Genomic DNA, 16,489 nt, shown 5'->3' on the forward strand with positions numbered 1-16,489 from the left:
GTGGAGGGGGATGGGGCGCTCGGCGGGGATAGGAGCGAGTTGTACAGGAACGTTTTGTAGAGAAGTGGAGGGGGATGGGGCGCTCGGCGGGGATAGGAGCGAGTTGTACGGGAACGTTTTGTAGGGAAGTGGAGGGGGATGGGGCGCTCGGCGGTGATAGGAGCGAGTTGTACGGGCACGTTTTGTAGAGAAGTGGAGGGGGATGGGGCGCTCGGCGGGGATAGGAGTGAGTTGTACGGGAACGTTTTGTAGATAAGTGAAGGGGGATGGGGCGCTCGGTGGGGATAGGAGCGAGTTGTACGGGAACGTTTTGTAGAGAAGTGGAGGGGGATGGGGCGCTCGGCGGGGATAGGAGCGAGTTGTACGGGAACGTTTTGTAGAGAAGTGGAGGGGGATGGGGCGCTCGGCGGGGATAGGAGCGAGTTGTACGGGAACGTTTTGTAGAGAAGTGGAGGGGGATGGGGCGCTCGGTGGGGATAGGAGCGAGTTGTACGGGAACGTTTTGTAGAGAAGTGGCGGGCGCTCGGCGGGGATAGGAGCGAGTTGTACGGGAACGTTTTGAAGAGAAGTGGAGGGGGATGGGGGTACTGATAATTCGCAAAAATTTCACAATATCTCGAAAACAGTACCTGCTGAGGGGAATCCCTTCGAGGGTTTTTTATTGAGAGATAGGGAAACTGGCAATGGTACTATAGGCAAAGTCATTGACATTATCTATATTTCCACCGATATACTCGCGAGTATTTAAACGAGTTGAAACTTTGTGTGCTTTTTAATTTTCCAACATACTTAGATCCGTCGTTATACAACAATCTGATACCGATCCCACCAGTCACCATTTCGTTTAAAAAGGGGGTGGCTACTTGTACTCGTAAGCAATTCCCACTGCAACTTGCAAGTTGCTTACGCAGGGCTTAACACTTGAGCAAGCAGTTGTTGATCTCGGACCCAACGAATTCGCTCTCGGCATGGCATACGTTGCCGTTTCGCGCGTAAAAACATTGGACGGCATAATTTTCGATCCCGGATTTAACGTAGAACGACTTTTGAAAGTCAATAGTAAGACCGGGCAAGCTTTAAAAAAAAAAACTGGAGAGGCTGAAACTACTATGATATGTATGTCATAAAAATAAAAGTTATTACCTTAATTTCTTTAAATGTGTGTTCAATATTTGAATTATTTATATTGTCGCTAGCTCGTTCCGCTCAGGTTTTTGTCAAAAATACCCGTTGGGGTTTTGTGACGCCCTAGTAATATTTTTACCTCTCCGAGGGGACAAAGTCCCATAAACAAGCTCGGTTGGTGCGGATGAAGTTAAATAATGAGTAATTTAGAAAAATAAAAGGTAATTGAGGAAAATGATCAATAAGTGATCGCTTTCCGAAAATGAAATAAGTCGTCGAAGTGGAATATTCCACCAGCGTTATTAAAACCCATATCAAGCCTAGAAGAGTTAGGCCTAGGCTCAAAAGAATCTGCAAAGACTTCAACCTTGGATTAATAATCCAAACTCAAAACCTTGTAGATGCGCCATAAAAGCTCAACCTGAATTTCAACTATTTTTTCCAATAAACCTGCTTCTTTTATTTGACAATGGAAATTTATTTTAGAACGTGAGTCTTCGAGAACTTCATGAATTTGCATTTTAATTACATTCACAGAACCTGACACCATATTGTAGTTCATTTTAGCTCCTAAGCCTTTGTTGTTCAAACCGGTTTGTTTACTAGAATAATGGCCGTCGGTTTATCAGACGTAGAGCTAATTGGGCGACAGCATTATCGGCATTTGAGTTTCGATGACGTGAAATATGCCATCAAATATGACATCAAATATTACGTAGGGTACGGATGACGCAATATCTGTGAAACAAACCTTTAGTGAAGAAATAGAGCTAGTGGCATACTTATGAGTAATTATGTTACATATGCTATTAGTAATATTAAAACTATGTAACAGCTTTTAAGGATGAAAAATAGTTTCAAGTTTTCTTCCCTTCCAAATCTCATTTCTCTGCTTCTGCATTTTCTTATCTCTTTCGTCCGAAAGGCAAGGCCATAAGATTACCAATATTAAACAAGCTGAAGTAGATTACATTATAACATCTTTTCAGTATTTAAAATTATTTAACTCCAAGGGTGAGCTTCGTCTATCTTTAGTTGGTTTCATTTAAGCGCGTCCAACAGAAAAAAAGATGGATATAAGTTTTAAATCTTGGGACTACACAGTTCCAATGACTCGGTTTGAGTCATTGGCTGAGCTTCTTCGTTTTGTCTCTGATTGTAAGCCATTAATGGACCAGGTGACTTTCAATCACGACCACGACCGATTCACGGATTTCGTCCATTTCTACCAGGAGTTTAAAAAGCAGAAATCGTCCTTGGTTGAGTTCACTGAACGGTACAGGCCAAAAACGTACCTCAATGAGACACGACCCGACTGCATTGGCCGGGCTTTAAAACTAAAAGGTATTCTCGATAGAGCGTATCCTCATCTTAAAGGGAAGTTTTACATTGCCTCAACCACCTTGGACTTCCAAGATTCCAATCGTAAGCTGAACAAAGTGATGGAAGACAATTGCTATTACATAGTTAATTTCAACGACCATTGCGTGTTATCCTTGAAATTTGAAGTGGATGGTAGGAAGGGATTCGTTCTCTACGAAATGTCCTTTCTAAACAACAAACCCGTCATCGTCATGAAGGACAACCAGAGTCCTAGTTACACGGTTGTCTCTTTTCCGAAGGGTCGAAGGGCGGAGTACGACTGCAAGAACGAAAACTACGTAGAAGTTTCATTCAGTTCGGAAAACAAAGCTGAGAGCAGTGTTACTGTAGTGGATGTGTTCACGATGACTGTGTTTGTCGGGGCTTCGTTCAAAAGGCCGGATATTTCCGCGACATTTTCCCTACTCAATAATGTACAGTACGGTTACTCTCTGCGTGAAGGGAAATTAATCGCCAACTTCAGTCATTACGGCGCGGTTCATTTTTACAACCTTCAAAAGTGGGACGCCATCCTCAACGGCTATGCCACATCCAAAGTACCTCTGGAGTATTTCCTCCAAAATGAAAAGAACGCAGAAATTGAAAAGGAATTGAAAGAACTCTCTAACAAGTTGGAATACGATGAACAAGAAATAAGAGAAGCTTTATCTACCATATCCAAATCTCAAGCGGATAAAGACTTCTTGAAACAATTAGAAGAGCTACCTCTAACAATGAAGGCTTCGAGAGCTGAATATGTCAAAGCCAGCCAGGCGAAAAATAAACAACACTGAAGCTGGAAAAACATAAAGAACCGCATATTATGGAAACGCAAGACAGTCATCTATCACGAGTATTTGTGCTATGAGGGAAACAGTTGATGAAAACTCAGTGGCCTTACTAAGACCTCTATATATTTCTAAAGCCCCCCTAAATAATTATTTTCGGTTGGTCGGTTACCAGATTCGCCTGGTTAGGCAAAGAAGGCGACTACAATCCATACTCCAGACAAACCAAGTTAACGATGTTCGACATTCAGTTTATAAACGAACTTTTTTCCTAACCTTTAATTTTTCCAATGCAAAACGACGCAAAAATGTTCTGTTAACCCTAACACGAGGTTTTCCGTTGACGGCCACATTCTTACAAAGACCACATAAAAAGTTTCTTGCGCGTCCAGGCTCTATATGTAATTTATTAATGTTTCGTAGCGAATGGCTGAATGGGTTTTATTGAAGCGCCTATTTCGATACGTGATAATAATATTTCTAGCTCTCATATCAAACATTTTCTATATATATATATATATATATATATATATATATTTCATAATTAATGAGGGAAAAATTTCGTATGAAAGTTATGCAAGTTCTTCAAATAATCATTAGAAAAGCTAAGGCATACGTGCTTTAGTATTATCTTATGCCGATTGAAAATGTCGGATTTTTTATTAGCTTACGCTGATAAGATTATAAGCATTCCGCTGTTAAGATTCTAAGCATTCTTTACAAAGTCTTGCTTATTTGAAATGGCCCCCGGTGGCACATAAATATTATCAAAGATTCTATAATATCGTATTATATTATACATTATATGATGTAATATGTATTACGAAGTACGTATTACGTGTAATAAATGTGTTTTATATTTTATGTATAGAATAAAATATATAAAATATTATATATTGTATCAATTGGCTTATCAAAGACATTGAATAGGGTGTGTCACTTTTTATTTCAAAACTAAGGCTTCACTTTCTCACAGGCAATACTTCCTTGTGGATGATGGACTATCATAAAGATAGAACGAACATATGAAAATGCAACGGTGGTTTAACAAACGTCTCTACATGTAGTGTTCCTCAAGGACGTCGTTTTTAGACCCCTTATTTTACTTACACAAAAATGTATTTATTTAAATCTAGCCCAAGAAGAACTTGCATCAACCTCTAAAAAAGCAGCATCACATTCGAGACAAAAAATATATACTTCCAGTGATACATGCCATTCTTGGAGTACGTGGCCTGTGGTTGAGACGAATTGCGGACATTTTGCTCCTTTAATCGGAAAAAGTAAGCATTCAGATTCCAATACCAGGATGAATGTTTCCGGGGAAGAAACATACTGTTCGACCATGAAGAGGATTGGGATACAAACTGAAAACCGTATCAACATAGTCAAAGTCCCCAAGTAGCCGTGGGGTCACGGACTGGTTAGCACTTTCGCCTCGCAGCAAGAGGAGCCGAGTTGGATCCCAGCTTGTGGCACTGGGGGTTTATCTTTCATGAATACTTGTTGCGGTTAAAGTTAAAAGTAAGTGCCACCTAGGAGCAACAAACACAAGGAGAACGCAGCTAGCCTTTAAACACGCTAACGAAGGGTTATGTACGAATTTCATTGGACGAGCGTCACGAGCCTTTACGCTGAACGTTTTACCGGCGGGGCGGGGGAGTCAATTTCCTTCTGTGGGGTGTTGTGTTTGTTGCTCCTAGGTGCCACGAAGGGCTTTCCACCACTCTCCCAAGCAATATAACCCGCCCACTTAATTGAAAGGCGGATGACGAATTCAGTGTAAATAAATTCATCTTGAGAAACGGCTAATGATCTTTCAAAAATCTAATCTAAATCCATTTATTGATTATAACAAAATCTACCACATCATTATTGAGGACTGCCGGATTCTATTGTTTAAAGAAAATGAAAGCTTGTTCAAATCATTTACACAGGAGACGTTAGTTTGTTGACTAATTGGAACAATGATGATGTAAGATTCGGTATAGTCTTTAACAAAGCAGATTTCGAACGTTGTTGACCTTGCATAGCGGGTTGTCTATTAAACACTGCCGTCCAACAGAATTTTTTAGTGCTATCGAAACTTAAGTTTGTAGAAATGACTTTCGTATTTTAATATCGTTCCCAATTTTCTTATCAATTATCTTTTATATATTTGCTCGTCAATTTACATATCTTATTCGTTTGAAAGACAAGGTCATACAATAACAGAGATTAAACTAGAACGAATAGTTTCGTTGAAAAGTGGTTTGGTATTAGCTTAGCAGATAATTAAGCGCGTTCAACAGAAACAAATATGGATGTAAGTTTTAAGTCTTGGGACTATACAGTTCCAATGACTCGGTTCGAGTCATTGGCCGAACTTCTTGGATTCGTCTCCGATTGTAAGCCATTAATGGACCAGGTGACTTTCAATCACGACCACGACCGATTCACGGATTTCATCCATTTCTACCAAGAGTTTAAAAAGCAGAAATCGTCATTGGTTGAGTTCGCGAAACGGTACAAACCGAAATCTTATCCCGACGAGAGCCGACCCGATTGCATTGGCCGGGCGTTCAAACTTAAAGCTATTCTTGAGAAAGCGTATCCACGTCTAAAAGGGAAGCTCTACATTTCCTCAACCACCATCGACTTCCAAGAATTTAAACTAACCAAGGAGATGATGGACAATTGCTATTACATCGTTAATTTTAACCCACACTGCGTGTTAACCTTGAAATTTGAAGTGCAAGGTAGAAAAGGATTCGTTCTCTACGAAATGTCCTTTCTGAACAACAAACCCATCATCGTCATGAAGGACAACCAGAGTCCTACTTACGCGGTGGTCTCACTTCCAAGGGGTCAAAGAGCGAAGTACAACTGCAAGAACGAAAACTACGTAGAAGTTTCATTCAACCCTGAAGACAACGCCGAACGCGGTATAAACGGAGTTGATGTCTTCACGATAACGGTGTTTGTCGGGGCTTCGTTTAAAAGACCTGATACATCAGCGGCGTTCTGCGTGTTGAACAACCTGCAGTATGGCTACTCTTTGCGCGAAGGGAAACTAATCGCCAACTTCAGTCATTACGGTGAGGTTCAAATCCTCCACCTTCAAAGGTGGGACGACAGCCTCAACGGCTATGTCAAATGCAAAGTACCTCTCGAGTATTTCCTCCGTAATGAAAAGAGCCGAGAAATCGAAAACGAATTGAAGGAGCTCTGTAAACAATTGGAATACGACGAACAAGGTTTGAGAGAATCTTTAACGATCATATCCAAATCTCAGGTCGATGAGGTCTTCATGAAACAATTAGACAACCTGCGTGTAATCATGAAAGCTTCGAGGGCCAAATATGTTAAAGACTTCCAGCTGAGAAATTAACAGCAGTGATCCGGAAATTTAATGAAGATAAATAGAAACGTAAGATAATCTTATATTAAGAATGTATTCAGATTTTACTTCTTTTATGTACCTGTCTGTATTATCTCAAAAGATATTGATTAAGATTTGTGTCTAAAGATTGTTAGTCCGACTATGCCGCAGATGGCGCTAAACAACCGTATGGGGTTTTCTTACTCCTTTTTAAAGGGCAACGCAAGTGACCATGCAGGGGGGTAAATTATCTTATAGATAAAAAGAACGACTGCGCATGTGCTATCTGCCATAGCCTTTCCCTCTGTAAAAAAGCAGAACCATATTTGCCGAATTTATTTTGTATAAATTCTTTAGTCGCGAAAATGGCCGAGGAAATTAAGTCTCCTTGCTTACCGACAAATCGGATCCTAAACTTCTACAAAATAAATGTAATAAAAAAAGATAAATATTCTGTCGGGGTATAATGATAGGGAAATTGTTAAGGGAGACGGGATATAGGAGTGTGTGTGGTGTTGAATTTTCTTAATCCAATGTGAGGCTAGCGGCAGAGATTTACCGCGTCCAAGGCCTAATGTTTCAACTTCCATTATTAAAAATATTCAATTCACAAATAATTTTATTCCATAACATTGTTAAATCGAAAATACCAAAGTCCAACTCTCGGAAACTAACCCAGTTCTTTTCTCCATAATAAATAAATTAAGCTAGGCCTAAATTCCTGGGTTCGTTGATTGCGAGCTAACTCAGCGAAGAAAATCGAAAAATTCGCGAATGAGAGCGAAATTGCGCCACGTGGCTACACCAAGGAGAATAAGGCTTTCGCGCTGTATAAAATCATCCTTGGAAAACCGACTTACGGCTTGTTGAAGAAAACATAGTTCCCCCCCTGCATGACCACTTGCGTTGCCCTTTAATAACGGCACGCGACGCACACTCGGTGTCAGGTGTTAATTGGAAGGTGCCCGCTAAGGGCCTTTAGCGTCGTCTTCAGCATAGGCCTCATGCGTAGTTTAAATTTTGTTCATAAGTATCGCCGCCTACCGACCGAGTTTTAAATTGAATAAATGAAAGCTGTCTGCTCGTTCAAAATTATCTCTGCGCATTAGCTGGAAGTTCAATAAGAAAACATTGGAATTCAAAAGTTGTCTGCTATTTCTTCACATATTTTGTTGACGAATATTAAGGCAGATGGCGCTATATTTAATAAGCTCGAAGCCTGTAGTCGGAGTAAAAATCTCACCCGTTGCTAGAGATCGGCGTTTGGATAAGAAATATCCGTTTTATTGGTTTTTATCCGTAATCAAAAATTATTCGAATACAAACCTATTTTTTGCATATTAAAACGTTTTATAACCGCCAATAATATCCATAAATAAACAGTTAACCAAATGTTTTATGAATAATCGAAAGTTTAGCGGTTATTTTATCTATTCCACCGAGCTCTGCCCATTGCAGACATTACTTGTTTTCTCAAAAAGTACGTAACCTAAAATATGCAAATTTAAGGGTAAACTTATGTGTCGATTAAGGTTTGTTAGCGGTAGGTGGTTGATAAAGACCTTTTAGTGGGAAAGCTGTAGATCATATTCGTTAACGTAAATTTGAAAAGCTTATTTTTCACTAAAATAATAGGTCATTAATAAATGTCGGAAATGTAGCGGAAATGCTGATAAAACTTATCCGAAAGAGGGTAAAGAGTACGCTGGGCTCCCCTAAAATGATGAACTAAGAAAAAACAAAATTTGGACGAGGGAGTCATTATTTACAAGTCTGCCAACCAGGAGAACGCAGCCAGCCTTTACTAGCCCTTTCTTGCGTACAGTTTTCATTGGACGCTCGCTTGGTAAAACATTTTACGGGGGCAGGAGACATACTCTGAGCTTTGCCCTTCCGGCGGGGGCAGGCGCTAAAGCGTCTAGCCAATAAGAAAGGTACACACGAAAATGCACGTCTAAAAACGCGTTGCGTTCTGCTTGTGTGTTTGTCGCTGCTAGATGACAACTTTTTACAAATGTCGGAAATGCACCATTTTCATTTCTAATAGTTGATTTTATAAAATGTCTTCACGCTTGCCCAACTTGTTGAAATGTTGCCCTGGAATAGTTCAGCCAATGCCTAAGAATGAGCAGTGGCGGCGCCAGGGGTAGGCAACGCAGGCTACAGCTTACTTTTATTTCGCTTGTAGGGGCCCCAAATCTAGATGAAGGGGCCCCGAACAGCCCCCTAAAATTATTTGCGAAACAAGAAATATCAAAATCCGAATAAAAAGCCTGCTGTTTTTAAGTTGCGAACACTGAACAGTGATTTCTAATATTTTTTCGAACGCAGCCTTGATTCGTTGTAGTTGCTAAACTAGCTACTTCAAAAAGTGTTGCATCGTTAGACAGATGATAAATTGCGCGGTTTTCCGACTCTCCGAGTCCCAATTTCCAAAATAAAGATAAAATAAAGCGTGGCAACTGGCAAGTGTTTTTGCAACAATTGTAAGTGAAAATGGAGAATGCTGTTGGAGGATGTTGCCCATATGTGCATTGTTACGCTCATCGACAAAACAAATAACTTCCGAGTACATTTAAACAGTCATGTACATTTATTTTGTAAATTATTAAAAATAAACCGGTTTTGTCACAGTTTTGTTTCGTTAGTGTATGTAAAGGGGGGGCCTCCAAATTAAAGAATTAAGTAGCCTACCCATAGTAATATCCTGGCGCCGCCACTGAGAATGAGTTCATAAACTCTTTAGTGGGAGAGAAAACGGATCTACAGCTGAAGCGGGAGGCAACATTTCAACAAGATGGCCAAGGTTATTTTATAAAAAGAACTATTGGTTTTTAAGATAACACAATTCTTTAATTTTAAACCAATGGTTAAATTCTTTTAATCAACGAATAACGTTTTGCAGTTGCAGGTGAGGTTTAATAAAGATAATTAGTTGGAGAAACGTACTATTTTCACACCAATTCAAGATTTATAATTCAAGCGCCATGGAGACCTTTATGAATATGAACTGTGTCCATAATGATATTATTTTTTTGTGCGTTTTAGGGCCCCGCATGTTTGTTACGCATGTCAAATATTAAATATATGGAGATAGATGGCGCTTGAATTCTAAATCTTGAATTGGCACGAAATTCAAATTTAATAACGGAAATCGTCAAAAACCACTAAAATATGCAAATGACCAACTTCTTGAGCTCCGATTTAAAAAAAAAATAATAGTTTGGCCACCGTGGGTTTGATACTGGCTATCGATTGACTTATGATTTACCGTTTTATTACAAACATTGATAATTTGGGTTTTTCACTGGATGTATGACAAGGTGATTGTTTCTACACTAGGTTGTTGAGAAAGTGCTGCTTTTGGTAAACATTCCTTTTAGGTTGTTATAGTGCGCTTATCAAATTAGTGAGCACTGTACAGGGTAATTGAAATATTGTTCTCAATGAACGGGGTGATTTATTTTTGGTGCCCTCATTATGATAAAGGACAGGGTGATTGAGTTATTGTACTGGGTAGTTGATATTTTGGTGAAATTGACACTTAGGTTGTTTTGTGCTCTTATTAAATTAAATTTAAGGGTTTAACCGCGTCGCCTTCTCAAAACATTTAACTTTTCGAACGCGTCGAGTGGTCGACACGGTTAGGATTATAAACAAATATTGGATTTTAAAGATAGGTTTAATTTCCAAAAACAAATTTTATCGATTGTTATCTAACATTTTTCCATCAATTTCATGTTCTTCGACAAATTTCAAGTATTTGATGCTTTGTACAAACGAAAATTTTGGGGACCTATGTAAAGCCTGGAAATTTTCGGCGTATGTTTAAACCATGTACGAAAGACTTAATGCAAAATACTCTTTTATTGTAATAAATTTATGTACGTTAAATCTAATACGTAGTAAATGGCTAAAAGGTGAAATAAACACTGAACAATGGGAAATTTCTATTTCATTTGATTATCTCCATAGGATTTTTCTTTTCTCTTTTTTATTACTAGTTGAGGCGTATTTTTCAAAGTAGCTTCAATAAGTGTTCTCGGAAAATAAATCACCAATAATTTAAATATTTTAAATTAATAATTTAATACCTAAAATTAATTAAATGGAGAAGAAATAATTTATTTCGTATGACGTTGGGGTGGCCACAAGTTTTCAAAGAAGTATTTCAATCTTTTCTGTTTTTCCCCGACCGAATGGCAAATACGGTATATAATAATAGTTATGGAAATTTATTTATGTAACAAAATGAAATCAACCCAGCCCATTTTTCTTATATCATTATTGCACAAAACTGTCTGTAAAATTCACTAATATCACGTTTTTGAGCCTTCGATCATGTTACCGGTTGTGATGATGGGGAAATCGAGGAAATACGAAATAGACACCTAATTTGCGTATCAGACTTTAAGTAAGTAAAAACCAATACTTTTATCTTGGTCCAAACGCCCAAATTTTCGTTTTAACTTTTAAGAACTATGCAGTTTTCACTTTAAGGCAACTCTAATAATTTACGAACTTTTCACTGACCTTTTAAACCTATTTTAAAAATCCCTTTCTTTTCCTGGAAAATTTCAGTTGAGTTGCCAAAACTGACATTTCAACTACTTTACAAATGTGTCCGAGAAGTCCCCGTTTGCACCAATTTGAGATTTGATATTTGAAAAGAGCCTGTTTGCACTAATTTGAGATTTGAAAATTCCCCGTTTGCACCCATTTGAGATTTGAGATTTGAAAAGTCCCTGTTTGCACTAATTTGAGATTTGAAAATTCCCCGTTTGCACCCATTTGAGATTTGAGATTTGAAAAGTCCCCGTTTGCACTAATATGAGATTTTAAAATTCCCCGTTTGCACCCATTTGAGATTTGAGATTTGAAAAGTCCCCGTTTGCACTAATTTGAGATTTGAAAATTCCCCGTTTGCCCCTATTTGAGTTTCAAGATTAACTAACAGCGTCGATCTTTGGGAAAGTTTACGAAATTGTATACGTAAAATATTGCGGGGAATTCGTAGTCATCATCATCCTGGGAAATTGAAATACACTACGGTGCTGGCTGTAGGGAGGTTGCCCAAAACGGCTCATTTTTATTTCCCGCCTCAAAAACCAATAGCGTAAAACGGCACACTTTACAACAACCAAAAACGGCACATTTAAAAAAATACTTTTCATTTGGTTATGGAATAGGGGATCACAATTTAAAACCTCGAAACCTGTGCCCTAGCACTTTAAATATTTTTCTTCGAGAAAAATCTTCTCTCTCTTGGTCTCTTTTTCTTTTAAGTTTTTTAGCGCATTTTATTTTTACCTCTCCGAGGGGACAAATTCCCCTAGGAGGGGTTATACAATCACCGTGTCTGTCTGTCTGTCTGTCCGTCTGTGTGTCTGTCTGTCTGTCCTGCGAACGCGTTCGCATTTTCCGTGCAAAGGTTAATCATTGCGTACGCAGTTTCTCGAAATTTCTGCGTTCGCAGTTTCTCGAAGGGTTAGCAAAACCACCGTGTGGCGGTGAGCGTTAACGCTAACCGTCGCGACAGTTTTAATTCAGTTTGATTGGATATTTCGTTATTCTAATGTTTATGTGCAGGTTGAGTTCGTGTTATACCGGTTGTGGGTGTTGAGTTTGTGTTATGACGGTTGTGGGTATTGAGTTTGTTGTGTTTGTGATAGTTGAGTTTGTTGTGTTTGTATGGGCGTTCTCTCTCCAACTTCTTCTTAATGACTTTGGGACGGACCGAGTACTGAGTGTTATGCAACCTCTCAACGTCCAGTGGCAGGGTTTCCACCAAATGTACACGGTATTCGTCTTAGTATCCATTTGCGATTTTTTGGTGCCGGCCGGGAATCGAACCCGGGTCTGCCTCGTGCAAGAGATGTACTCAGCCACCAACGCTTGTTTAAGGTGTTTTTCTAAAAAACAGCTTTGGCGAATGTCCTTTACAAAGTTATAACGTTAGGTACTATAATTTAATCTACATCATTTTAAATATTTATAAATTATATTAATCTTATATTTAATAAAATATTTATAAATTATATTAATCTTATATTTAATAAAATATTTATAAATTATATTAATCTTATATTTAATAAAATATTTATAAATTATATTAATCTTATATTTAATAAAATATTTATAAATTATATTAATCTTATATTTAATAAAATATTTATAAATTATATTAATCTTATATTTAATAAAATATTTATAAATTATATTAATCTTATATTTAATAAAATATTTATAAATTATATTAATCTTATATTTAATAAAATATTTATAAATTATATTAATCTTATATTTAATAAAATATTTATAAATTATATTAATCTTATATTTAATAAAATATTTATAAATTATATTAATCTTATATTTAATAAAATATTTATAAATTATATTAATCTTATATTTAATAAAATATTTATAAATTATATTAATCTTATATTTAATAAAATATTTATAAATTATATTAATCTTATATTTAATTAAATATTTATAAATTATATTAATCTTATATTTAATTAAATATTTATAAATTATATTTATCTTATATTTAATTAAATATTTATAAATTATATTAATCTTATATTTAATAAAATATTTATAAATTATATTAATCTTATATTTAATAAAATATTTATAAATTATATTAATCTTATATTTAATAAAATATTTATAAATTATATTAATCTTATATTTAATTAAATATTTATAAATTATATTTATCTTATATTTAATTAAATATTTATAAATTATATTTATCTTATATTTAATAAAATATTTATAAATTATATTAATCTTATATTTAATAAAATATTTATAAATTATATTAATCTTATATTTAATTAAATATTTATAAATTATATTAATCTTATATTTAATTAAATATTTTAGTATATTAATCTTATATTTAATTAAATATTTTAGTATATTAATCTTATATTTAATTAAATATTTTAGTATATTAATCTTATATTTAATTAAATATCTTAGTATATTAATCTTATATTTAATTAAATATTTTAGTATATTAATCTTATATTTAATTAAATATTTTAGTATATTAATCTTATATTTAATTAAATATTTTAGTATATTAATCTTATATTTAATTAAATATTTTAGTATATTAATCTTATATTTAATTAAATATTTTAGTATATTAATCTTATATTTAATTAAATATTTTAGTATATTAATCTTATATTTAATTAAATATTTTAGTATATTAATCTTATATTTAATTAAATATTTTAGTATATTAATCTTATATTTAATTAAATATTTTAGTATATTAATCTTATATTTAATTAAATATTTTAGTATATTAATCTTATATTTAATTAAATATTTTAGTATATTAATCTTATATTTAATTAAATATTTTAGTATATTAATCTTATATTTAATTAAATATTTTAGTATATTAATCTTATATTTAATTAAATATTTTAGTATATTAATCTTATATTTAATTAAATATTTTAGTATATTAATCTTATATTTAATTAAATATTTTAGTATATTAATCTTATATTTAATTAAATATTTTAGTATATTAATCTTATATTTAATTAAATATTTTAGTATATTAATCTTATATTTAATTAAATATTTTAGTATATTAATCTTATATTTAATTAAATATTTTAGTATATTAATCTTATATTTAATTAAATATTTTAGTATATTAATCTTATATTTAATTAAATATTTTAGTATATTAATCTTATATTTAATTAAATATTTTAGTATATTAATCTTATATTTAATTAAATATTTTAGTATATTAATCTTATATTTAATTAAATATTTTAGTATATTAATCTTATATTTAATTAAATATTTTAGTATATTAATCTTATATTTAATTAAATATTTTAGTATATTAATCTTATATTTAATTAAATATTTTAGTATATTAATCTTATATTTAATTAAATATTTTAGTATATTAATCTTATATTTAATTAAATATTTTAGTATATTAATCTTATATTTAATTAAATATTTTAGTATATTAATCTTTCAAGGGTAATAGTTCATTTATGAAGAAAATATCGAGCTGCTTACATAGTGGTCTGGGTTTGTATTTGGGTCGTCATTACTTCGTAATTTATTTTAAACGTTTTCTCGACTGATTAAGATGTTTAATGCAGTTCATCAATTGGGTTAGTTTGTTTTATTTATAAAGAGCCCTAACTATTCCGTCTACGGTCATTTATTATTTATTCAAGGGGCTTTCTGTGCTTTGTGAATGGTAAGTTTTTCGCTTCTTGTTAATTTTTTTTTTATTGGTGTGGATATTTGGACATCTACGATTCCTAATGCAGTCATTGATTTCCTGGGTGTGCGAGTCATTATATGATATTGGAAATTGGACGGTGTTGGTCTTTTTCACGCGGTATGTGTCACAACGTCAACAGGAGGTTTACGAGAAAAATACAAATACCCTTTGTATATATTTCTTTCATTAAAATTTGCTTCGTATTATATTTAACTGATAATTTTGTTCTGTAAATAGGTTTAAATACAATTGTGCATTGTTTTAGTACGTCTAACTCGCTGTTGTAACTACTTAATTTTTATTATTCTGAATAAATTAAACTCTGTTGTTTCGTCTCCATTATTTTACTATTAAAATTTTATACCGGGCGGGATTGAACCGGGATTACGTATTTAGTAAATAACTCTTAATTGCGGTGATATCTTTAAGGGACGTCTCCAGAACTTAATACCACTAGGGACAATTCTTCCGAGGAGAGGTATATTTTGGCTTGCCAACTTGTTTCATTTTTCTTTAATTCTGTCGTTACCTTAATCTCTATTAAAACTGCAATCAAAAGCCAAATGTTTGGATGCGACTTATAAAATTCTTTGCTTAGCCGGAGATGTTAATTTTCGGCCTCATTTTTTAGTTCATGTATTGCCGTTTGGAGTTGATGCCCACAACGCAGGCGTATAATGTGAGCAGCAAGTTCGTAGTCAAACATTAGAATTTTAGGACCTAAGATAAGTCCATATTCTTGGCATATTTCTATAAAAAAATCTCCAGATATTTGTATAACACTCTCGCGTCGTGGATGGCAAAACACATGATATCAATGGAAAGTAGAAGCCATCAGTATGACCATGGATGTTAAAAAGTTGGTAAAAGTGTTTAGGGCAATATGTAAACGTACCGTCACACAAGTACTCCTCGCAGACGTTAATAAGAAATTCGAGGTTACCTTTAGTGGTCAAAATAACTATTTGAAATATTTGATTAACATGGCAAAACGTTTCATTTTTTAGCTTTGAAGTCCGCGCTTTTGATTGCGATCAATGCTTCAGATGTTGAATAGGTGTTTTCATAAAATCCCCGTCAAAGAACTGCCTAGGAGGTGGAGTACTTTAGGAAGGGACTTGTAACTTTGTGTAATCTTTAGTTTTTATGGATTTTTCGAGAAACATGTTTGCCAGCTTGTTGACGTACATTCATGCGAGTCGCGCCGATGGTCTTAGAACTGAACTCCCATCAAAGACTCAGGGGACATTTTTTGGCCGAGGGGAAAACAACATAGCCGGATTTTATGAAAACACCTATTAGGTATTGCTGGTATAAGCTTTCATCTTTCCCTGTACACCGACTTTCTTACTTTCGATGTGTCACTGGCCAACAGAAATGTCTTTAACAGCTTTTCTTTTGCAGTTGGCACGAAGCTCTTGTCGCTAGGTCACTTGTCGTTAATCGGTCATCATCATGGTCAATGTTGTTGTTAACTTGTATTGTTGTTTTATTAACGTCGGTTGTAATAGTTACGTTACAGTTCTTACATGTACATCGCCAAACAATATCGCAACTTTTTTT

General features: G+C 34.4%; 1 protein-coding gene across 1 annotated transcript; it reads left to right on the forward strand.

Annotated features, from left to right (window-relative positions):
- Positions 1 to 5,569: 5,569 nt before the first annotated feature.
- LOC149956035 (uncharacterized) lies at positions 5,570 to 10,486 on the forward strand. The gene is made up of 2 exons (XM_090164582.1): positions 5,570 to 6,684; positions 10,397 to 10,486. The coding sequence occupies exon 1, from the start codon at positions 5,575 to 5,577 to the stop codon at positions 6,643 to 6,645; it is 1,071 nt and encodes a 356-aa protein (XP_090020708.1). The 5' UTR covers positions 5,570 to 5,574; the 3' UTR covers positions 6,646 to 6,684; positions 10,397 to 10,486.
- Positions 10,487 to 16,489: the final 6,003 nt, after the last annotated feature.

Source organism: Leiobunum rupestre, chromosome 2, assembly GCF_980474605.1.
Source record: "Leiobunum rupestre chromosome 2, qqLeiRupe1.1.hap1, whole genome shotgun sequence".
Taxonomy (NCBI): domain Eukaryota; kingdom Metazoa; phylum Arthropoda; class Arachnida; order Opiliones; family Sclerosomatidae; genus Leiobunum; species Leiobunum rupestre.

Coding starts and splice junctions, on each gene's coding strand:
- LOC149956035 (XM_090164582.1), top strand. CDS start 5,575: ATGGATGTAAGTTTTAAGTCTTGGGACTATACAGTTCCAATGACTCGG.